Source organism: Eucalyptus grandis, chromosome 2, assembly GCF_016545825.1.
Source record: "Eucalyptus grandis isolate ANBG69807.140 chromosome 2, ASM1654582v1, whole genome shotgun sequence".
Lineage (NCBI taxonomy): Eukaryota > Viridiplantae > Streptophyta > Magnoliopsida > Myrtales > Myrtaceae > Eucalyptus > Eucalyptus grandis.
In genome coordinates, this window is record NC_052613.1 from 8,731,036 (window position 1) to 8,755,477 (window position 24,442).

The following is a 24,442-nucleotide window of genomic DNA, read 5'->3' on the forward strand; positions in this document are numbered from 1 at the left end:
TTGTACACTTATGATAAATTTAATCAAAATTAATTTTTTTTATAGTCAAAATTCTCAAATCGGTGCATTTATGATAAATATACATTTTATTAAATTGGATTAATATCACAAAAAATCACAAAATTGATACGATTTTGACAAAGGGAGAGTAAAATCCAAAATTAATACATCAATAAAATATCATGTGTTATCAAATTCAGAAATTTAATAATAAAATTTTATGGAATCTAACAATAAATTTAATGAAATCTAATTGAGAATAAAATTCTCACAGATACATCGATTTTGGATAAATTTATTAAGAGTATATTGATTTAGGGTTTTTATAGTCAAAAACTTAGTTTGAAGTAAATTTATTATAAATGTACCAGTTTGAGATTTTTCAAGGTATTAACTCTTCCGATATAATCATAAATCTATTAAACGGATGTTAATTCAATTATAAATATTTCAATTTAGCCAATTTAATTTTAAACATTTTGACGATTTCCTAATATAGTCCGTTCAGTAAACTTTGGCATGAAATAACTAATGTCAATATAATTGTTTATGTATCATGCTGGGTAATGCTAACGTGAATATTTTTATAAATTTTTAATACTTGTATAAATTTCTATTCTTTTTTTCTTTTTTTTTTTTTTTTTTTTTGTTGTGTTGACCGTGATCGACAAGAGTCGTTGGCACTAAGTGAAGGCATCATGGCCTTCAATCACTAGCCATTGGCCAAGAGCCATGATGCCCTTACTAGATCAAGGCATGGTCACACCATCTAGGGGGCTTGGCTGTGGACCGACATAGGAAAATGAGAAAAAAAATTGAAAAATTATAAAGATTGTCCACCTACTACCGATCGTGTAATGTAAGTTGGTTGGCATTCATATCAATGATTTTCAACCAAAATTGACCAAAATGACTAGATTGATAAACCGTTAAAAGATTTAAGATTAAATTGACCAAATCAAAATGTTTAAAACCAAATTACCAATAGATTTCTAATTTTTTGGACAATTTTCCTCACAAATAAGAGTGAAAAGAGTCATCTATTATTTTTAATGAATGCATTCGTTTGTATATAATTTTAATATTTGTCATTACATTATAGTCCATGTATTTCACCTACTCAACTTTCATTTTATTTAGTTAATCCAATTTCTAATTTGTTTAAATTATTTTTCATTCCCTCAATGGATGATTTTTCAAAAGATATATTCAAACAAAAACTAAAATATGAAGAAGTCAATTACATTAAAAATTCTAAACATCTATCATGATTATGCAAATTCGAAAGAAAATGCTCTCTAAATATTATTACATGGAATATCATCTTTGGCTTGATTACGTGCAATAATTAGCTGTTGACCAAAAAATTATGGCCATTGTAATTGCATTATAGGGTAATCCACTCAAACCATTAACAAATACATATTTTTTGTCAGATCTAAAAGTATAGAATCACTAGTGTAAAGGCAAATTATCTTCAATACCAAAAAAAAGAAGAAAAATAAGGTAAATTATCTTTCAAAGTGGAAATGTATTGCAATAATAACAAGTGATCGAGTCCTCTTGAAAATTGCCTTTTATATTGGTTGCACTGCAAAAAATAATATAATGAAAAAATGACTAAATTGTCCGTAAGCATAAATCATTTTGTTAAATATAATAAAACGAGCATTCCAACTGCTAGTAACACCCGAGAGGGATCACCAACGTTGGTCACCCTTTCCCACCTTTCTCTCAATCATAAAGGGGGAGAATTCATTAAACAAGGAAGAATCAAAAGAAGTTTAAGGGTCCGTTCGTTTCACGAAAAATGGGCCATTTCCGGAAAATATTTTCCTAGAAATCATTTTCTAGGAAAATGACAATATTTTATGGTATTCGGCTAAAACCTGAAAATGTTTCGGAAAATATTTTCCGTTGTTTGGTAAGGAAAATATTTTCTAAGACTTCACCACTTAGGCATGCATCACTTACTGTCATGGCCCGAAGTTCCGAGCACGCGTACATTCCTCAGTGGTCGATAAAATTGCGACGTCCCAGAACGCGTCGCTGACCCATTCATTTTATTGCACATGCGGAAGGGAATAAACAAATCCCCTCATAGCCAACATCATGTGATAGAAAAACAGGATAACAAATTCACAACCAAAACACGCTTTTATACACAAATTAGGTTTATATACAAAACTAGTCCATCTACCAAAAAGATCAGTCCTAAAAAAGGAAACTGTCCTACGACCCACTAGTTGGACATGTTCGCCAATCTTTCGAACTCCACAGGCTTCGGGGGTGCTGGGTCCACCACAGCACCATTAGGAGGGTTAGTTGCACTCTTGCCAAAAGTGGCGTTGACTACCACAGCAGAGACCTCAAAACCCTGGAGGGGCTTAACTTTGTATCCATCTAGTCCATGGTGGAACCACGCCCTAAATCAACGAGGTATCCTCTCAGGTAGGCCCTCATTGACCTAGACGGTGGTCACGATCAACTCGTAGACCCAATGGCTACCAGGGACAAGGATGTCTATACCCCACTCAGTAATAGCCTGAGGCTAACTAAAACGTTCCGGAGGAACCGCCATCTTTTTCACTTTTCAAAAGTGGAAAACATTTTCCTCTAATTTAAAAGACTTTTTTTCATTTCATTGAAAACATTTTCCCCAAGGAATTCATTTTCCGTGAAACAAACGCCGGAAAATCCAAAAAACGTTTTCTCGAAAATTATTTTCCGCGAAACGAACGGACCCTAATTAGATAAATAAATAGTTTTTAGTACTTGATTAACAAAACCGCACAAGTTTAAGGACTAAAAGTGCTAGTCTACCATTATTGTAGGTTCATAGATTGAGCTATACGTACCAACAATGTAAGTTTCATTCCTAGATTAGATTTGACTCGTCTGAGTGAGGTTGAACAAATTATTAGTTTTTTCTTCTAGGGTCCATTCGTTTTGCAGAAAATTGGCCATTTCCGGAAAATATTTTCCCGAAATCATTTTCCAAGAAAATGACAATATTTTCTAATGTTCGGCTAAAACTTGAAAATGTTTCAGAGAATATTTTTCAGTATTCGTAAGGAAAATATTTTCTAAGACTTCACCACTTAGGCATGCATCACTTACTGACCTATAAATCCATCAAATATGAACTTACTTTTAAATCTGGGCAAACTTGCTTCTTATCTTTATTGCTTCATTGTCACCAAACACTCATTTACTCTAAAAAAAATGTTCGTATGGATTTTAAAAAGAAGCAAAAGAGAAAAGAAGTAAAGCATGTACAACCATCATGAGAATCTTCAAGTTGAGTGGCATTTTCTCCCCTACGTCTTTTGTATTCTAATAAACAAAAGAAAAAGAGTGCAGGGTAGAATAAATAAAGAAAAGGATAAGCAAGAGTGTAGACCGTGAGCTTGAAATCGACGAGTTCGATATTCGCCTGGCAACGGCTGATGACTAGCCAAGAAAGAAGAAGATGGGAAATAAAGAAAAAAAAAGAAAAAGAAAAAAGAAAAAGAAAAAGGAAATTAAACATAATTTGAATTAAAAAAGAAAAAAAGAAAAAATAATTTGAACAAAAAAAAAAAAAATAAAAAGAAAGGGGAGGAGGAAGTGATGATTTGTAGATGTGTGAGATAAAAGAGATCAAGTGAGGAAAATGTTTTCCACTTTTCAAAAGTAGAAAACATTTTCCCTTAATTTAGAAGACTTTTTTCCTTTCATGGAAAACATTTTCCAAGGAATTCATTTTCTATGAAACGAACGCCGGAAAATCCGGAAAACATTTTCCCGGAAATTATTTTCCGCAAAACGAACGGAGGCCCTAAAAACGGGAGTTTTGAAGTTGACATGTCGTGTTTAGGGAATTGGGAGAGGCACTTGGGAACCATTTGGTGGTGACACTGTTTGCATTTGGTCTATTTAAGTCAAGTTCACGCGACCATATATGTCCATATTTGTGAGGAATGGAAAGGACCGGTGTTGATATATCCCTGATTATTCAGTGAAATTATCACAGAGAACTATGGTCTTTGATCTTAGCCAATCATGTCTTAAATTGTGTGAAAAATGGCCGGTCGTTGGTTGAGGGAAGAACATCGTCGCAGTGAAGCATCGTAACAGCAGCGAATCTCAAAGGATGTCAGGTCTCCAAGGGGACATGTTGAGAAGCACCGCCTCTCCCTCATCCATTTTCCAGATCTCTCTCTCTCTCTCTCCTTTCTTCCATATTTTACCTTGTCTCCAGATTTTTCCCTTTCTATCCGCCTCTTCCGATAAGCCAAAGCAAGTTGTAATGTGATGAATTAGTTTAGGAGATATTTATATTGGAAAAGTGTGGAAAGCTGAGATGCACTGACTTTGCATCCTACAAATGGAGGAGGTGGTCCATGTGCGAGCGTGTCGTGAATAAAGCGACGTAGAGAGAGAACAAAGAAGAGTGTTTTATTAAGTGCTTGTTTCAGTTGAGCATCCACTTGACCAATGTAGGACCAAATGGAGACGAGACTCGCCGGAAAATGGCCGCCAGGTGTATCCCAACACAACCTCCATAGACATTCGGGGGAACTGAGCCACGCAATTGCAGATATTTTCCGGTCTTCGTCTAGCCTACTGTGAAGATTCACTTGTTTGGGACGATATATATTCAAATCTCCAAATGGAGGAGTGAGTATTCCGAAACTCTCATTTTAGAGAGTCAAAAATGGAGTCCGAGCTCTACGAAGCCGCCATGAAAGGAAATGTGTCTTCTTTACTTGAGTTGCTCAGAAAAGATAAGCTACTTCTTGATCGAGTCATGACCGGGAATCACACCGAGACTCCTTTGCACATCGCAGCCATGCTCGGACACTTGGACTTCGTGGAAGAGGTTTTAGCTCGAAAGGCCGAGCTGGCAAGAGAGCAAGATTCTCAAAGTTTGACGCCTCTTCATCTCGCAGCAGCAAAAGGGCACCTTAACATAGTGGCAAGCTTGTTAAGAGTCAGCCCTGAGATATGTTTCGTCCGTGACAAATACAAAAGAAACCCTCTTCACATCGCAGCCGTGAGAGGGCATGTGGATGTGCTGGAATGTTTGGTTCAAGTGAGACCTGATGCAGCCCATAGTGTCGTTGAACATGGCCAGACGATCCTCCATTTATGTGTGAAGCACAACAGACTGGAAGCTTTGAAGTTGTTAACAAATCTCTTGGGCAATGATCAGTTCATCAACTCGAGGGACGAAGATGGCAACACAATTTTGCATTTAGCTGCCATAGATAGACAAACTGAGGTATGTTCATAGAACCAAGCCTTTGCACTAATCAAATTCAGTGAGCTTATCAACAAAAAAGGCAGTTCTAGGAAATGTGAATATCCTAGAAATATTCTGAAGCTAAAAAATATCTATTTATAAATCATCACAGGTTATAAGATTTTTGGAAAAAAAATTCATTAGTCTAGAAAATTAATTACAACTATACATTCCCCAATATCTCTACACTAATTCTATCCATATTAGAAGGAATATAAAAAGAAGGGAAAATTGTCAAAAATTTTAAATATTTTGTACTTTTACCAATTTAGTCCTAAATCTTTTGTCCATTAAGCCAATTTTGGCCAAAAATTGCTAACTTGGACACCAACCATCCTACATGGCACGACCGGCACGAATGTTAACAATTTTTAATAATATTTAATATTTTTTTTGAATTTTTTGAAATTTTTGAAATTTTGAATTTTGAATTTTTTTCTTATTTTCTTTTCCCTCTCTTTCCTTCTTCACTGTTTTCTTACTATGGTAAGCGAGGCTGTGATTTGAGTTTCCCTTTTAAAGGCATCAAATAATAGTCACACATACTAGTACCAAAGTTCATCTTGAAATGTATATAACATGGGCTTGTCTAATTCAAACCTGACCCCAATTGTTACATCCTCTTATTACTCTCCTACAGACTACAATGTTCCTGATTAATAAAGGAGTAAATCCAAACATTACGAACTTTAGAGGTTTGACAGCACTCGACCTATTAGAACAAGGTGAAAGCACACGAAGAGCATCAGAGATTAAGGATTCTATTCATCAAATTTCAGAGAATCTAGACCCACCCGAACAGAAAGTCAGTGCCAATGACACAGTCACCGTTTTCCATCCACCTATAGGAGAAGAGGATGAAAGGGAGAGAAAGAGAAAATGGCAAGACAGCATGCATGAGACACTAATGGTGGTGGCGACATTGCTAGCTACCATGGCATTTCAACTCGGTAATACTCCACCTGGCGGCATTTGGCAAGATGATTTCCCGGGTGATGGAAAGAACGCAGCACATACTGCAGGTGAATCTATAATGGCAAATAAGTACTTTGATCAATACAAGTATTTTGTAACATGTAACACGATAAGTTTTATAGCGTCACTTAGCGTCATTATGCTTCTCATAAGTGGTCTTCCTCTAAAGCGGCACCCGATCCTCACATGGATTGCAATGCTAGCCATGTGGGTTGCAATAACCTTCACGGCGACAACTTATGCCATCTCCATAATTAAGTTCACACCAGAGAGCAAACTGATTTCTATGAATGGAACAGTTGGGTGGGCGGTGCTGGCATGGGCTGCATTGATGATTCTTATCTTTCTGTGCCACGTTGCTCGCTTAATCCTGAAGTTGGTACGCAAAGTCCAGAAACTCGTCCTCAAAGCTTGGAAAAAACGGAAGCCGGAGGATCTTATAGCTTAGTAGTTGCAGTTGTATATGCTGCAAATGTATTTATCCAAGAAGAAGTGCCCTGAGACCGAAGGTCATGCAGGAGGAGATGCCATACAATATGTATTGTTCAGTATGCAGATTAGACAACTTAGGTACGACACATTTGAGTATGCATGCGTGTAAGTGCTTGTGAAAATAATAAATGTTTTAGCGTGTTGAATCAATGTGAAATATGGTGTTTAGATGTACAATGGATGGTTGTTTTATTTGACTTGATTTGATTTGAGGCGGTGATAATATATCTTAATGGATTTAAAGTCCAAAATCTCAGCCATGGGATAAATTTTAATAAGTTCAACTTGAACATGTTAAGCGGTAATTTATTGAGAATAAACAAAGTTTATTTCGGTGGAATGTAAGTTTTGCAATCGATTAAGGAAAATTACGACAATAAAAAAGATTATTATTTATGGATAGGCTCCATTTTACGAATTTGAAAAAAAAAATGCACGGATCATTTATGTAAAAAGAGGCGGTAACAATACCTTTAGACTACTTAATATTTCTAAAAAAGATTTTGGATAAGACCTTCGAGAGCACAATAATTTGAGGAAATCTAATATTTGTGAATGTATACCATCAACTCCCATTTACACGAGAAAATATTCAGTGGTTCGTGTGCGCCACGTCATCTGCGGACGTGGCGCGCATGAACCACTCAGATATCAACACCTGTCCCGAGCGGGACCCCCTCGAAAATGAGAAAAGGGCTGGTTTTTGATCGGCTCGGCTCGAAAGGAGCTAATTCCTCCCACTCAAAATTTTTCTCTCTCCTCACTTGAATGGCCGGATTCTCTCTCCTCTCCTTGTAAAAGAAAAAACAACGCTCAGAGCCTTCCTATGCTTCTTTCTCCGCGCATCCCACCTCCTCCGCCTCCGTCTCCGGCTCTGGCTCCGTCTCCGCCTCCGCCTCCGCCTCGGCTTGCGCCTGCCCAAAGCGTTGCTGGTCATCTGCCTCCGGCATCTTGGTCTCGTTCCCGAGCGGCACCAGGCTTCCCGCTGCTGACCGGGTGCTGTCCCTGACGCTGGCCCGCTCGGTCGCGAGGGAGATCTGGGCGGACTTGGGCGGGGTCGACGGCGCGGCGAGGAAGGAGAGGCCTGCTGCATTTTCTCTCTCCTTTTTTCAACGGAGCGCGCGCTTTTTCTTTCCGCTTCTGCCTCTCTCTTCCTCAAGCACTCCTCTCCTCTCTGTCCCGAGCCCTCTCACTCACCCCAAGTGCCCCCCTCCTCGCCTCTCTCGAGCCCTCTCACTCACCCTAAGCGCTTCCCTCCTCGCCTCTGTCCTCGTTGCCGTCATCGACTTTCCAGCCGTGGCTCCAGAAATCGCCGGCTGCCGACTGGCCTCTCGAGCTTCTTTGTCTTCTACTCCTTATTCGGTCCCGATTTCGGGCTCGAGTACATAGCCAAGGATTTTGAAGCAAAAGAGGTTTGTAAGGCTAGATATACCGGTGGCGGTCCTAAGTTTTGGGGTTTGCCACGACCAATGAACTTCCAAGATCACGGTCGAGCACCGGCACCGGCACATCAAGAATTTATTTCTGGGTTCCAGCTCTTTTCTAACACTTCCTCCGGACATGAATTCGCCGACCGTTTTCATTTCCGTCGTCGAATCGGTCCTGCTGTCCAACGGTTCTCTCCGCGTGTCGTCCTCGACTTCGCCGCCCAAAGACCCGTTTCTTGGGATAGCTCCTGAAGGTTCGAGCCCGCCGCTTTCTTTTGGGTGCCTCGTTTGTAAAGTGTTTTTTATTGGACAGAGCTCGCTGTAGTGGGTGGGGTGGGGTGGGGTGGGGTGGGTTGGGGTGAGGGGTTTTGACTTTTGGAGGCTGTGGTTGGGTGACTGATGACAGTTTGCGTGATACCCAGATGTGAAATATTACAGTTCATCGAACAGGATCAAGTGTAAGGATGGGTCGAAGAAATTCACCAGAGCCCAGGTCAATGACGATTTCTGCGATTGCCCAAATGGGACAGCTGAGCCGGGTCCTTTTTGAGCCTTTTTTTAGAGTAATTAGTTTGCTGTTGTCCTTGAATTTATTGGTTGTTCTCATGTCTTGCATTGTGTTTAGATGGATGAGTTGATGCAACGGAAGGGAAATAAAGACAGAGATTATGAATAGGATAAATAATGGAAATAGTAAAATAAATATTTCTTTTTGGGCCATAGACCACCCTGGGGCGAAACTGGGAGGAGATAGAAGTAAATTCATGAATCACTGTCGCCCTTCTTTTCATTGATGTCTGTCTTGTTCATTTTATGAGATGCATATGAAGAGCTACCGGTTTTCTTTCTTGCCGAACGAAGCAGACGAATTGTTACCCTAAGCAATTTCACCAGATATTACGAACTTGGCAGGTATATTATGAGGACATAATATTTTCCTTGGTAATTGTCATGAATAATCGGTTTTGCATCATAGATTAGCAAAACTGCAGATTGCTTTATTTGATATAAATGCTTTTGAAGAGCAAAGAAGTGTATTCAGTTTATATGGGATGGTCTGGCCAACTTCCATAAACTGGCATAGTTGAGCGATGCTCTCCATTTATATATTAGTGATGATGGTACATCAAGAAGCTCAGCTGGACTCATGTTAGTTCAGTTGTATTGTGCTTATCACAAACCATGGGTTTCTTTTTGTTAGGCTTGTACTGGTTTTAGATATTACTTATCCAAAAAAGACTTAGTAATCCTAGGCTTTATTTCTTCTTATAGAACATAGTATGTGTGGAAACACCTAGTAGTGTCCATATCTGGACCTGCTTTGATGTTTAGACTATTCTAAATGACATTGTTACTTTCACCCGGCTTTGTTTCCTCCTTTAGAACATCTCATGTATGTCTGCAGATTTCTTGTAGTGTCCACCACTAGAGCTACGTACTTTTCTAATTGTAATTTCACTTTCTCTGACTCGATAATGCAGGAACATCAGCATGCCCAAATGGAAAATTATATTGTTGGAATGCAGGACATGTTCCTGTCATTATATTTTCTTTGAGAGTAAATGATGTCATTTGTGGTAAGTAGTCCATCAGGACTTTTTCTCCATGGTCTTGGCCTTTCCAAGCATTCGTTTTCCTGTGTTGATTGTGGACCTCATTCTCCCTTTTGATCATCTGTACATAACACATGCATGTAAGTTCATGTACCATCGAACAAGATCATGCTGCATTTGAATTGCCCAACAAGGTTGCAATTCCTTCTTAGACATAAGAATATCAGATATGATATTATGAATGGCCAGGGCCAGAAGTCCTCTTTGCAGATTTTAATTGCTTCAATGTCAAGGATATCTCTAATCTTCACTGCAATGAGATGTTCCACGCTTTAGTGTCATGGGGCACTGATTAATCATAATTGTGCAACAACAGATTTATTTACCTGCTTTAGCAACTTCATGTCCTGGATTGTCTTCCTCACCAACAAACATCACTGTTAAAATATTAATTTACAGACTATTTAATGAACTTTAATACCATGAAGACAAGTAAACAAGGGTATATTTCCTTTGGAGTTAGCTGGTTAAATGACCTTTACATAAACAGACTGAAAAGTTAGCGGCTTTCTTGTTCTTTCAGCAGTTTAATTTGAACATGGGACATGTTTTTCTTGTGAAATACTAAATCCCATTGCTTTTTGTTTGGAGCTTTTTCTGCCATCAAATTTTACCTTTTCGGAAGAACTGATTAGACCTTGGTCCTCATTGATGCAGTAATAAACCAAAGCCTGCATATCTTTCAAAGATTTTGATTGCACTTTTAAGCTATGGCGGGGTCCCTAATGAATTTCTTTTGGACATGGTGGAGAATGCTCTGGGAGATGCAAATAGTGTCTTCTCTAGTAAACGAGAAGCTCTAACTGATTAGTATCTTCATTACAATCCATTAGAGTATTCTGTTTTATAGGTCTTTTGTCTTATAAGGCAACTGATTAAAAGATTTGCTATTGTTCATGTTTCCAAATAAAATCATGTTTTATGGTTTAAGTAAAAGGTCAGTCTTCACAAATATTAGATACGCATAGTTTTTTTTTTATTTTAATTGTTAAAATAATCATCATCTTATCCTACTTTTCTAATGACATTTGTAAGTGCTTTTGCTTATTCATTTAATCAGCTTGCCAATTAATAACTATAGCTATGCTTGTCTGGGGCTTAGATGCTTAATTTAGTTACATGCCTCCATATCTTGTCCTTGGATTTAGACATCAATGGTGTTATATTGCTTTGATGACATCCCATCTCTGGTTCTATTCTTGTTAACCCATGTTTGAGTTTGATATTCACAACTTTGGGGAAAATGTGTAATTACCTATTGGGCTTTGATGTTATAATGCTGTTTCGGGTGTCTTTACTATTTAATAGTTTGCTCAAATCATCAATGCAGTGACAGTGGACAAATTTCAGGGAAGGTATTAGTATACCGCAATCCTGGTTTGCACTTCGGAGATATTCATGTTTTGAACGCTACATATGTGGAACCTCTGGAAACAAAAGTTGGAAATTCAAAGTATGCTATATTTTTCCCTACTAGTGGACCGTGCTCCTTGGCCGATGAAATAGCTGGTGGGGATTTCGATGGGGATATGTATTGAGTTTCACGGAACCCTCAAGTTGGTGTTTATATGAGATTCGCTCATTCTTGTTAGATGTCTTGTATTACATTTGGTTGATGTCCTTTGCTAGCTAATGATGATACAACCTCGGACCCCCTTCCCCTTCCCCCACAACAAGATTAGTCTTTTTATTTTTCTTTTTGTAGTTTCATAATCCTTTCATGATTTTCCTCTTTCTAGTGAGGTTTTGGTAGTTGGATGGTATTTTTCACCATCCTTTTTCTCATTAGAAATTTTTTTTGCAGTTTCAATTATTCTGTTCCTGTAAATGTCTCATGCAATATAGCATTGGAATTCTGTGTGGCACCTCATGACTGCAGACTTTGAGATTTTCCTACGGTTCAAAATTTCCCTTGCTTGAAAGTTGATGCATATTGTTCTTCAAACTATACCCATAACAGTTGTATGTCATTGTAACTAGGTTCCAACTTGGCTAAGCAGTTGTTGTATGGCCAATGGAAAAGGAATTAATATGGTCAATTACTTAAGTTATTTGAAGTTTAACGAAAAAATTAATATGAAATTCATACATGTTATTTACTCTTGTGACAGACCTTTAGGAGAAGATGAGCCTGAACTTAATTCCTAAACAACAGGGAAAACTGTTCATGTCCATGTTTGCTTTCATTGGTTTGGCTTTGCTCATAAGGAATGTATAATGGCCTTTTCAGCCACTCTTTATGCATGTGCCTGTTCCTCTTTCATCTCTCCTTTGGCGTACAGGCCTAGACTTTGAAAGTAATTTTAAACTTAGTGGAATAACATGAATGACCAATTGGGGCCTTTTACTGGAACAAGATTTCCATCCTTAATGTCCTTGGATAATTTCTACTTCTAAGATGTTTTGCTGTTGCTTTTTCTTGAATCTCTTGGGCCTACTAAAAACCCGCAGTGGAAAGATAATGAGGAGAATCCTGAGGAAAATTGCCTCGAGGCAATTAGACAAGCTTGGAGACAACAGCACACTGGCAGATCCATCTGTTGTTGATCAGCTGATCTCACTTGCTGATACCTGAAGCGCTAAGGTTTGAAACTTATGAGGTCGTCATCAGGATTTTCAGCCTCAGGCTCTCATCGTTGTTGGATTTTTTGAGTTTGTAAGTAGCAAGATGGTGCTTATTCCGAGTCAGCCATTTCTTTAGCACTTCTCAGAACCTGTTGACATCTGATCTTTGTCATAAGAATAAATGAAATAGGTTCTCTTCTGGTTAGCGGTGTAAAAATTACTTGTCTGTCCACAAGAACGCAAGCTTTATCAATTCTATAGAATAACACTTCAACATGCCTTTCGTCCTATAAAAGGCTGTGTTATCAGTTGCAACCATTGTCGGCCACCTTCCAACAATCTATACATCTAATATCTTCCATCACTAAAGGAAAGCTATTTTCATTGCCATTAGTTGGATTACCACAGAATAGCAATGACAATTGACTATGCAGAATTTCTTGTGCTGAGGTGACTTTAGCTTGTATGTGTGACTCGTGATTTACGCTTCAGATGACAGGTTTGTCTTACTATGAGCTCTTATTCATAGTTGTTACATCTTGTGGTAGGACCACATTGGGAGGGAAAATATTGACTTTAACCTTCCTCGTCCTTGATGAGGCTGATGAAATGGTAAGGATGGGTTTTGTTGAAGATGTGGAACTAATTCTTGGTGTATGTGTACTAATTTTTTTCCCTATGAAGTTTTGGCAGAAATATGCTTTACTTATTTATTGCAATTACAATTATTACTAGTGATGTTATTTTTTGATATTTGACAATAGGTTTTTCAGTTTCAGCATCATGCAGCTGCTTAGAACTTTTTAAAAAAGAGATTTTTAAATCTTATTTTTAGAGCAAGATCTTTATTTTCTTTGTGCCTTTAAAATTCTCTACTACGTGTAACATATCTCTTATTGTGCATACATTGAGAGGGGCTTAAACCAATATTGCTATTCCTCTGCTTGAGGCTTGTCTTAGTAGGTTTACGTAAGGTATTATCTAGGCTGCAGTTTGAAAATTGATTATCCCGAGATATTTGGAGAATCTGTCTCAATTATGTGACTTATTCGATTTAACCGCATTGCTGATAGATGTGGATATACTTATCCTTCAATTCTTCTAGTTCTTGTAGGCAAGGTGGAGGATACAAGTAAAGTTCAGACGCTGCTCTTTAGCGCTACTTTACCAAACTGGGTGAAGGGTTTATGTAACTCAATCTAGCAAACTTGTTTTGTTGTTCTGAATTTGTATCTTGGTTGTCAATGTTTTCTTGTAGTTGTTCAATAGATTTGTGTATGATTCAAAAAATCGTGCTGTTGTGGTTAGAGGAAAAACAATTGTGCTGTCATTAGTCGCTGGACTGGTGTTGTATGTCCATGCCATGGCATATATGCCTTGCCTTCTTTTTCGTTGCTTAAACAAAGCCTTTGTTGATGATGTGCAGTTGAATGCTCTCTTCATTAATCCTATTCATAATTTGCTTTGGAGATTGTTTTTCACTTGCAGGAGTTCACGATTGAATATTGCTTTCTGGATTATTTCAATCAGCTGTAAAATGGTAGGGAACTCAGCTTTGACAGTGTCATGTTACCATAGCATAAATGAGTGTCATATGGGCAACTTCCTGCTTTCAAATGTTCAACCCAACTTCAATATCTAACTCGGCTGATGATGATTTCCAATAGATTTTTCCCTTCTCTCGGGTCCACTAGTGAATGAACTAAAATCCAATTAAGTAGAGAACATTTTTCCACACCTAAAATGCATTGATTGCCGTTGTTGGGTGAGCTAGATTACACCATATTCCACACAAAATTTTGAGACCCACAAACACTACACAATTCAGAACGCTAGAGGAAGGCTAATGATGAAAAACCACTCTTTATCCTCAAAATGCTCTCCAAAAAGAGTATTGGGAAGATTGGATAAAAGACTTTTGCAATGAAGTCGCCGATTTATAGCAAGCCAAATGAACAAAGGACACATTGCCCGACCTTTTATGCTGTATTGGTTTACAGAAATTCAGTAGTCGGCGACCTTTCTAATTCATTAACCTTCATTCGACAAATCCAAAGTTAGGCTTAATCTGCTAATAATTGATACCGATAAATGCATCTTATTGTGTACTGTAATACCAATTAAGTTGTTGAGAACCATTCCTCGGTAGGCTTGCTTTCCCAGTCAAAACCACACCGTATAGTGGAGGAGATATGGAACTGAAAAAGAAAAAAAAATGATGACGGCTTTTAAGAAGAATGACTTTTACCCCTTTAGAAAAATAATTATGTCCCATCACAAGAATCTTAAGTGTTCTTCAGGTTCTCAAAATCATGCAACCGCAGCTGTATACAAGCAGGACATGCACACACCTAACCACATTCGCACACGAGCAAGCATGCCCTATATATAGCAGCAAATCAAAGCAAAGGTGTTCACGCCCCCCATATATCAACAAATAAAAGCAAGGTTTACACCGATGGCCATTATCTTTCCATAAACACATGCAGAGCATTTCACTTGCTCAGTCGTTTGTCTAACAACGAGTAGCATCTGTGAAATAACCACCTGCGAATCACATAATCTGTACAACCATCTCTAGGAACAGTAACAATGAAGAAGATCACTAATAAAGGTGCCATTCAATTATCGGGCAACAAAGAATTCTCAAAAATTACCGCCTGTCTTGTTGGCACTACAGGTCTAAGTACATCATCAAAAGCAACAAGAGCATCTATATTTTGATCTTCATAGTTGTTAAAGCTAAAAGGTATATAGGATAATGTAATGGGGAGCTGCAATTGACGCCTAGAGCCTGAAGTTACTTCTAGCCCCAATAGTAAGTTGCTCGAACTCAACAAATAATAGAAGAGCCGTCAATAACACTTCAAGTTTTCGACTTCTTTGGTTCTCCCAAGTTAGTAGGCTCAGGCTTCCGCTTTATCCCCAAGAAATGCTCAACCTAGGATACAGTTGACCATCAGAACTTATGAAGTATGAACCAAGGGCAAGTGCCTTAAAAGTCAAGACAAAAAGATTCCCTGGTAAAAGAAAACAAAAGGAGAAGAGAGAAGCCCTACAACCATTTTGACAAACCCAGCTTGATAAAAATATCACTAAAATCGTGATGCCTAAGACCTTGCTTTTCTTCTAAAATTCTAGTAACCTTAGTCTAAAATGCATCTGGAAGCAGGATTACAAAAATGATCTGATGGTGGCAAATACTCAGAAATTATTCCAAGTGGTGTTAAAAAGATAGCCTCGTGGTGCCTCATACATAGAAAACCTTGCACCTGAGATGCATCTTGATAACTTGCGTCAACAATTATGGTGCAAACAAACACAGGCCAATTTCCTTTTTGCAATAAAATAAGAGTAATGCTACATCCAAACTTGGGTTGACACTGACCTTCCTATCTCCAAGCATGGGCGTCAAGCTCCCGGGATCCTTCTCAATGGTGGCAAAGCCACTTCTTGGATCACTATTTTGACTGGAAACACCCCTGAAGAAAAAAGAAAAAAAAACAATTAAATAAACAGGCACAAAGTAACAAAAATCTAATCATTATTTTATCATTCAATTACCATGGTAAATAGACATTGCATGAAGTCCAGCTTACACTTATTAGATGGTGTCTGATTGTCTTCTCAGATATAGATTGTTTATCATCAATCAAGTCAGACCACTCAAATTTCTATTAAGGTGCCGCCTTTTTAAGCATAAAGATGGAGACATCTATAGGATGATCTATAATGCATGGTCATAGGGTATGATTTTTAAGTTAACAAATCCACGAGTCTTGAAATTGGAGATTCCCCTCAAACATCTGGGGAAATATAGTCTGGAAAGAGTCATCCAGGCAGTGATCCATGGAGCTATACATTAGCAAACAGAAACATCTCCTCAGCAGAGGCCAGGCTCTGAGGGATTTGGGATAAATAGAAAATTTGAAGCAGCAAATAGAAAAGACAGTCAAGCACTTTGGTCATGGAACAAGACACTTCACATTGACATCTTATAAAGTCAGATTAATCTAAAATGCTATGTACTTAAATGCCAATGAATAAAGAACTAGTAACTTGATTTTTTAACAGAGGAAAACATACCCAGGCTTAACATGACCACCAAGCACAAGATAAGGTGTCTTCATTTGAGCTTGAGCTTCCCTCATCCTCTCTGCAGACAAAGAAGGTGTGTCTGAATTCTTCATCTGCTTCAACTTCAATTCTTCCTGGTATTGCTTCATGCTCTTCTCTTGCTTCATTTTGCCAGGCCATTTTCCATGAAATTTATGGGAAAGCAATCAGAAAGCTTCCTTTGGGGTTAACTGTTGCAAAACATTCAAAACAAGAAGATTGGCATAAAAACATCAAAGTAATGAATTGGTGTTTCTTTGTCAGACGCAAAAGAAATTATAATGGACAATTTAGTATTACAAGGTTTTATGATTAAAATCTTTTTTTCGTTGAAAACTTACTATTCGGCCAAATTCATCTGTCCTTTCAATGCGGATCTCTTTCTGTCCATCATCTGCAATGCCTATGAGCTTGCTTTTCTTCTTATCCATGTTTCTACCACCCCACTCAACAGTTTCTTTAAGTGTTCCCCGTTCCTTAAGAGCTGATAGTTTCCATCTTAGACAAGCTTGTTCTAGTAAGATACCTGGCCTCAGTGACTATAAGTAAATCATCCATTGAACTCATGTCTCCTTTCCAAGAGAAGTCTGAGATCTTAAACTTCAGAAACAATAGACATAAGAACTTCGACTATTGCTATAATCTTCTTAAAGGTAAATATTAGTAGCTCTTATTGTAAACTAACTTGAAGCATTCCAAACAGATAGTCACCACAGGTAACACTAGGTTCAAGCTCCCAATCATGACCAGGTGGTCTCTCACAAAGCACTTCAATGAATGTTCAAAGAAGTTGTGCACACCCTCTCTCAGCTGTTGTTTGTAGCTATATGGAAATTAGACAATAACATGCATCGGGAATAATCACGTCACCAGCATGTAAAAGTAATAGTGGCATTACTTTATCAAAAAATAACTTACGCATGCTGATCTGTGCTTCCTGTATTCCCATAAACAGTAAGCCCTTGATTGACCTGTGAAATGAACAATTTGAGATTTAACATTTTGGAAACTAGAGATGGAGACAGAACTCCCAATTTTCACCAAAAAATCAAACACATACCTGATTGCCATCCAAATCAAATTGTTGTAGATACCAACTGAATAACAAAAGGCTGTCTTTGTAAGGAAGAATTACCATGTCCTGACAGCAGCAATTTAAAAAGTGAAACAATTGTCAATGACTGCAAACTGAAAGGGAAAAAACAACAATTCAGAAGACACTCTCATTCAAATATAATACCTTAGATCCTACACCATCAGAAGCCCAATACCAACATAAAGCAAGCAATGCAGCAGGGTTGTTCTTCACCTGGAAAAGAAAAAGTTATTTCCGCTGACACAGGACTACAAAAGGCAAGAACCATCCTTTGATCAGTGTCAGTAGAGGAGCCACTCAGACAGCTAAGGAAAACTACCGATAGTTCTTATGTTGTAACTTCTTCTTTTGTGTGTGTGTTTTCGTTTTTTTTTTTTTTCGTTTTTGTTTTTTGCACCGAGGGGGGGGATGAAAGGGACTACACATAAGGTATTATGGCTTTTGGTCACTAAAAGTTATTATATGCTTCATTTTAGAAGTAAAATTATCCAAGAATCCAAACATCTATGATTTAAGGTTCAGTGTTCAGCACTATTAAATTCTCAGAATGAGCCAGTCACCTTTAAGTTAGAAGTTATGTCTTCTACCAACTTCATTTCTTTAAAGTCAAAGTGAAAGCCAAAAACTCAAAACCCACAGCTAAAACCAGAAAGGCAAGCTGAAACTCACAGCCACCCCAAACAGGCCTTGACATTTATGTTTGTGATTATTTGACAAAAGTAGTACAATGATAAGTTTCTTGCCAAAGGATTTACAATCTAGGAAGCACATACAGTGTGGACATGCTAAGTTAATCTACAGTCCCTACATCAATGTTTCTGTGGATCTTCTGACACAACATACAAGTTAGCAACATCTTGGACAAGAAAACATAATTAATTCCCAGACTTACATGGGACTTTATCCTTAAAGAGAATTTTATTTGCTGCCAAATTTAATACTGCAAGCAGAGAAAGGAATTACAACTAGGAATGCAAACGGTGTGGATATGCTATCAGTCCCTAAATGAACATATCTGTGGTTCTTTTTCAGACAACCTACAGAAATGGATATCCTGGACAAGGAAACATGATCATCTCCCCAACTTGCATTGCAGATTTACTCTGCATCTTGAACAAGGATTTGAATTGCTTGCGAAATTGATACTACAAGCAGGCAACAAGAGAAGGCACAAATCAAAATGCATGAAACTAAAAGGCTATACTTTGATTCACTGTAGAGTGCATCAGCAACTAGAAATGAATATGCCTCGAAGCAACTAAGCGACAACAATAGCAATTGCCAGTCGTGAGCTTAAATGGATCTAATGGATACTCTGCATTCTATTTTACAGTGAATTATACTGTATGACATCCTCTAGCACATATACTACAAAATCTTCTCAGTGCATAATGACGGGAAACAAGTGACAATTCTCCTGCATATAAGTTCACAAGTTATTATTGCATACATCATAGTGCATACTATCAAAGACAACCGTTCAACTTGTTAGCTGACATCCTTGAATGCCTGATTAGCTATCTATAATCAAGACTGATATCTCGACCATACTTAGTTAATTCGGGCGACCCAGCTTCTTACATCATAAAAGTGCACATGCAGAATCCTAAGCACTACACACTGAGCAAGATTTTACACCATAAGTTGCCCTACTGGTACTGAAACTAATTCCTTTACTGGACTTGGGTAACAACAAAACATTCCGAAGAAACACCAAATAACATCAGTCGACAGCAATCTTACCACTTTCGTCCTAGTTGCCCCATCCATGAAGGATGCGCCAGCAAGCATTTCTCTGATATCGATCCCCTGAAGTTGGAGTCGCTAATGAATATGCTCTTCGAGTCAAATCAGAATATAACCACAATGAGATTAGAAGTTAAGCTTACGAACTTGAAGGGCTGCTGGAAGTCGACCAACTGCAGACATTTCAGATGTTCTACTGGGAGCTGTCTGTTTTACCAAGTAAACTAGTCATTTACATTAGAATTCAATAACATGAAGTTATGTACCAGAGGGTACTTGAATTTATCAATTGATAAACTTGAGGTTACATGCAAAACCGACTACAAAAGCTTAAGCCGTTAGAGTGCAGTGGTTATTTTTGCTCATGCAAAGGTAATTTGATGACAAAGGCCTTAGGCATGCAAACCCTATGCTTGTAGGCATAAGAATAGGTAGACCCATAACAGGTTGCAGACGACAGTTAGCAATCAAACTCAAGAACTCTAGCTCTGCCATCAACTTGAAGCTAAATGCGCAATCGTTTACTTCAATAGTTAGAGTGTGGCACAAAGTAAATTTGTATCTTAACAGATATAAAACCTTACCAATTTAAACAGCAGTAAATATTTGACGAAGTTACCAACATGCTTTCAATTTCTTAATGTCCAACAAATTATGAATGTTTGGCAAGTAACACGTTCGACTTTACAAAATATGATAACGAGAAAACTTCCTACATCAAATAGGATAACGATTTTATATATGTTCTTGAACCTTGACCACTGCTGCAAGGGCATTTGTTAACAACATTCATTTTGTTATGCAAGTCTAGCATGTGAAATGTGTGTTCTTCTCACCTCAATGCTTATCTTTTTTTCTTTTCTCGCTCTTTCTTTTTTTTGTATTTTTCTTGGGAAGCGTATAATTTTCACACTAAGCATTTTGTTATTGTTGTCCAGGGACGACATAAAGATTGCATAGTGGTTTCCTTTGTGAGGTCTAACAAAAAGGGGAATCATTGCAATTCCTCACTACTTGGTGATTGGCATAGGATCAATGTCGCTGTTACTCATGCCAAGGTAAGCAAACCTTGCCATTGTACTAGAAGCCAAAACAGCCACTATCACCAGGCCTCCATGCCTCTTGAAACAAAGGCGATAGAAAAGAAAAAAAAAGGCAAAGGAGAAAGATAGGTCTCACGGTACCCATACGCCTCTCTCTCCTCCACCACAATATCCCTCGCGGCCGTCACGACGTTGCTGAAACCCCAAAACTTAGCACTGCCACCAGTATATCTGGCCTCGCAAACCTCTTTTGCTTCAAAATCCTTGGCTACGTACTCGAGCCCGAAATCGGGACCGAATAAGGAGTAGAAGACAAAGAAGCTCGAGAGGCCAGTCGGCAGCCGGCGATTTCTGGAGCCGCGGCTGGAAAGTCGATGACGGCGAGGAGGGAAGCGCTTAAGGTGAGTGAGAGGGCTCGAGAGAGGCGAGGAGGGGGGCGCTTGGGGTGAGTGAGAGGGCTCGGGACAGAGAGGAGAGGAGTGCTTGAGGAAAGAGAGGCAGAAGCGGAAAGAAAAGTGCGCGCTCCGTTGAAAATAGAGAGATAAAATGCAGCAGGTCTCTCCTTCTTCGCTGCGCCATCGACCCCGCCCAAGTCCGCCTAGATCTCCCTCGCGACCGAGCGGGCCAGCGTCGAGGACAGCGCCCGGTCAGCGGCGGGGAGCCTAGTGCCGCTCGGGAACGAGACCGAGATGCCAGAGGCAGATGACCAGCGACGCTTTTGGGCAGGCGGAGGCGGAGGAGGAGGCGGAGGCGGAGACGGAGGCGGAGGCGGAGGAGGTGGGATGCGTGGAGAAGGAAACAGAGGCTCTAAACGTTCTTGGTTCTTTTACGAGGGGAGAGAGAACCCGCCCATTCAAGTGAGGAAAGAGAAAAATTTTGAGCGGGAGGAATACGCCGACCGTCTTTTCGAGCCGAGCCGAGCCGACAAAAAACCAGCCCTTTTTTCATTTTCGAGGGGGTCCCGCTCGGGACAGGTGTTGATATTTGAGTGGTTCATGCGCGCCACGTCCGCGGAAGACGTGGCACGCACGAACCACTGAATATTTTCTCCATTTACACGTACTGACGAAAGTTTAAGGTTATTGTCTCATGACAATTTTAACTACCTTATTATCCCATTAATTAATTGCTAAGTGATACGAATTTCTTGTTTCAAACTGTATCGCTTATTTACCACATAAAAAAGGAAAGTATTAACTAGACGTGCAATTGATCGTGACTATTTTGGGCAAATTATAATGATCGGAGGTATAAAGATACGGAATAGGAACTACAAGTTATGACCATATAAAAGGAAGTTATTGTTAATAATGGAAAATAACTAAAAGAAAATGAACTACCAATTTTGACTAATTGAAGAAAATTATAATATTACTGAATAACTAGTGACAACATCCCCAATTTAAGTGGTGTTTATGAATGTCACTATTTTAATACAATTTTATGAACAATAAGTGCAATCAGATTATGAGGAGTTTAGCCAATTTACCATAGCTTAAAATCAATTACCAAGTAATATATCACACGCCATGGCTTATGGCAAATGTTATAAGAAAATTTCTAGGTGTTAGCATTCTCATCTTACAAAATAAATAAATTACCATCAAAGTAGTAACATCTTTTAAAATGGTTATTTTCAATCAAGAGATTCTTGTTGCGCACTCTATAGTTAAATTACTACGCAAAAAAGGAATGTACTAACTACTGGTACAATTGAGATCACAGCGATTTCAAGCATATTACAATTATTGGATATATAATTATTAAGGATAGGAACTACAAGTCATGACATGTCGAGGAAAATTATACCATGGTAGGACAATTACTCGGTAATTCCGTTGTTGAGTCATGAAATATTAAGGGAAGTTAGTATTAATACTTGAAAAATACTAACAATAATGAACTACCAATTATGACTAATTAATGAAAATTATAACATTATATATAATTACGAATGAAAACATCCTCAAATTACGAAGTGTAGAGGAATGTTTCTATTTTTTTTATAAAATTTTACGAAACAATAAGTGCATTCAGATTGTGAGGATTTAGCCGATTCACCTTATCTTTAAAATCAATTATTAAGTTATATATCACATGCGGTGGTTTGAGGTAATTTACTATCAGCACATTACTAAGTGTAAGCATTCTTATGTTAGAAAATGTGTAATTTACCTTCAAAGTAGTAACATCTCTTAAGACAATATTCTACTTTATGGGAAGTAATTCAAAATAGTAATTTACCCTATGAGAAATAATGCACCTTTCAAGTAGTAACTTCCCTTACAATTAATAAATTGAATGAGTGCTAATCCTTGATGATCTTAATTATACTCGTTCTTAGAAATTTTTTTCTTTTTTTGGGTCAAATTTCTTAGTAAATTGTCAAAAAAGCCTAATCGTAGTAACATACCTTATTGTATCATAAATGCCAAATAATGTTTGTAAGTTATATGTTGTGTTCATAAAATTAGTTTCAACATCGTTAAATTACCTTTGTGTTTGTAGGCTTTTGCAAATTCAAAAATTTTCTTATAATTCATATATTCCCTTTTGAATTCGCAAAATTGTTTACAACCAAAATAAACTACAAATAACTAGTGGAAGAAATACAGCCCAAGTGCCAAAACTTGGCATGAAAAAAAACACTTGGTGTGCATGACAAACCAAAATTTTTGTTCTAGAAACAATTTTTTATATTCTAGACTTGTTTCTAGAATAGAAATATGTTTGATAAAATTATTTCATTTTTCTATTTCTGAAATAGATGTTTGTTCCAGAAATAGGTTTGGAATAGAAATCAGAAGTAAATTTTTTTTACTTTTATATTTCTGGAATAGAAATGAGAAATAAAATTTTTCTCATTATTCGTCCTTGTTACGAACCGGTTGTCCATCAATCACTGCCGATCACCGTCCGCCCGATCGCCGCCACCTCAATCTTCAACCACAGTCTACGGTTGCCGGCCCGTCATTGCCGTTGCCATCATCCCCGGCCGTCGGCCACCGCCGCCGTCCGCCGTCCGTCACCGCCGTCGGTCGCTGGCCATCACCGCCACCAGTCACCGTTGTTCAAAAGGGAGAAATTTTGTGCCGTTATCAAACGAATTTCTATTTTTAGAGTATATTGTATAGTTATCAAACGGGTATTTTTGCTTAAAAACTCATCTAGAAATAGAAATAGAAAAATCTATTTCTCTTCCATAAATCAATTTCTAGCCAGAATGGTTATCATTCGCACCTTTAAGTGGAAAAGTTAATAAAGTGACACTTAAGTGCCATTTTTTTGAAAAGTGAGACACTTAAGTGCCATCTCTAGTGAACTTCACTAGAAATTTTACATGGTAATTTTTATTATTTTCTCGCCTACGTGGCTCGTCGGTAAAAAAGAGGAGGAGGGAGGAAGAAGGTGGCGAGGGTTGCAGCCCTCCCCAGATTCAATGAGGGCTCGTGGGCCCTCGCAGCCAATTGGCCGGGGTCATCGGCCCCTAGCTAAGGCCCGGCAACCCCAGTCGACGCTGCCCCCATCGTCACCAACCCTTCACAGCAGCGGCGGGGAGGCGGTGGCAATAAGGGCTCAACCCTCAACCGCGTGCCTCCTCTCTCCCTTTTTTTTTAAAAAAAATAAATTAAATTTTTAAATGTTTTAAATAAATTTAGTTTTAAATTTAATTTAATTTATATATTAATTATTTACCATGTCACCTCGCCGAGAAAATCTCAACGTCGGCATTTTGGCTGGATTTTCACCGTTGGCCGGTTAAGTAATCCATTTTGCTCCGATTTTAACACTTAAATGTCACTTTCCTAACTTTTGGCTGACTTGGTGTCAACACTCAATAACTGGCTTAATTTTGCACACAGGATGGAGGTCCCTATTTTTGGGAAAATTACCAGAATAGTCTTGAACTTATTGCAATTTTTCTAATTCAATCCTAAATCTTTTTTGTTTTTGCTAATTCAATCCTAAACATTTTGTATTTCTCTCTCTCTCTCTCTCTCTCTTAAGGGCGAGCCTCCCTAGTGGCCAGCAAGGTCAATCTCGCCTAGAGGAAGAAGAAAATAGAAAAAAAAAAAAAAAAA

At 38.2% G+C, this 24,442-nt stretch overlaps 3 protein-coding genes across 4 annotated transcripts; 1 reads left to right on the forward strand and 2 right to left on the reverse strand.

Moving 5' to 3' along the window:
* Nucleotides 1-4,649: 4,649 nt before the first annotated feature.
* LOC104434398 (ankyrin repeat-containing protein BDA1) lies at nt 4,650-6,928 on the forward strand. 2 transcript variants are annotated; one of them, XM_018867743.2, is made up of 3 exons: nt 4,650-5,266; nt 5,928-6,309; nt 6,562-6,928. In XM_018867743.2, exons 1-3 carry the CDS (start codon nt 4,700-4,702, stop codon nt 6,708-6,710), a joined length of 1,098 nt encoding a protein of 365 aa, XP_018723288.2. In that variant the 5' UTR covers nt 4,650-4,699; the 3' UTR covers nt 6,711-6,928. The 2 variants fall into 2 exon arrangements, with proteins under 2 accessions (XP_018723288.2, XP_018723287.2); XM_018867742.2 differs by having other exon boundaries at nt 5,928-6,928.
* Nucleotides 6,929-14,910: 7,982 nt separating this feature from the next.
* On the reverse strand, nt 14,911-17,251 carry LOC104435835 (SART-1 family protein DOT2-like). The gene is made up of 5 exons (XM_039306437.1): nt 17,161-17,251; nt 16,817-17,075; nt 16,446-16,666; nt 15,748-15,841; nt 14,911-15,300 (listed from the first exon to the last, which is right to left on the reverse strand). The coding sequence occupies exons 3-5, from the start codon at nt 16,601-16,603 to the stop codon at nt 15,226-15,228; spliced, it is 327 nt and encodes a 108-aa protein (XP_039162371.1). The 5' UTR covers nt 16,604-16,666; nt 16,817-17,075; nt 17,161-17,251; the 3' UTR covers nt 14,911-15,225.
* Nucleotides 17,252-17,355: 104 nt separating this feature from the next.
* Nucleotides 17,356-19,600, reverse strand: LOC120290374 (glucose-6-phosphate isomerase 1, chloroplastic-like). The gene is made up of 5 exons (XM_039306438.1): nt 19,465-19,600; nt 19,315-19,380; nt 17,716-17,784; nt 17,536-17,616; nt 17,356-17,446 (listed from the first exon to the last, which is right to left on the reverse strand). The coding sequence occupies exons 1-5, from the start codon at nt 19,498-19,500 to the stop codon at nt 17,390-17,392; spliced, it is 309 nt and encodes a 102-aa protein (XP_039162372.1). The 5' UTR covers nt 19,501-19,600; the 3' UTR covers nt 17,356-17,389.
* Between the last annotated feature and the right edge of the window lie 4,842 nt (nt 19,601-24,442).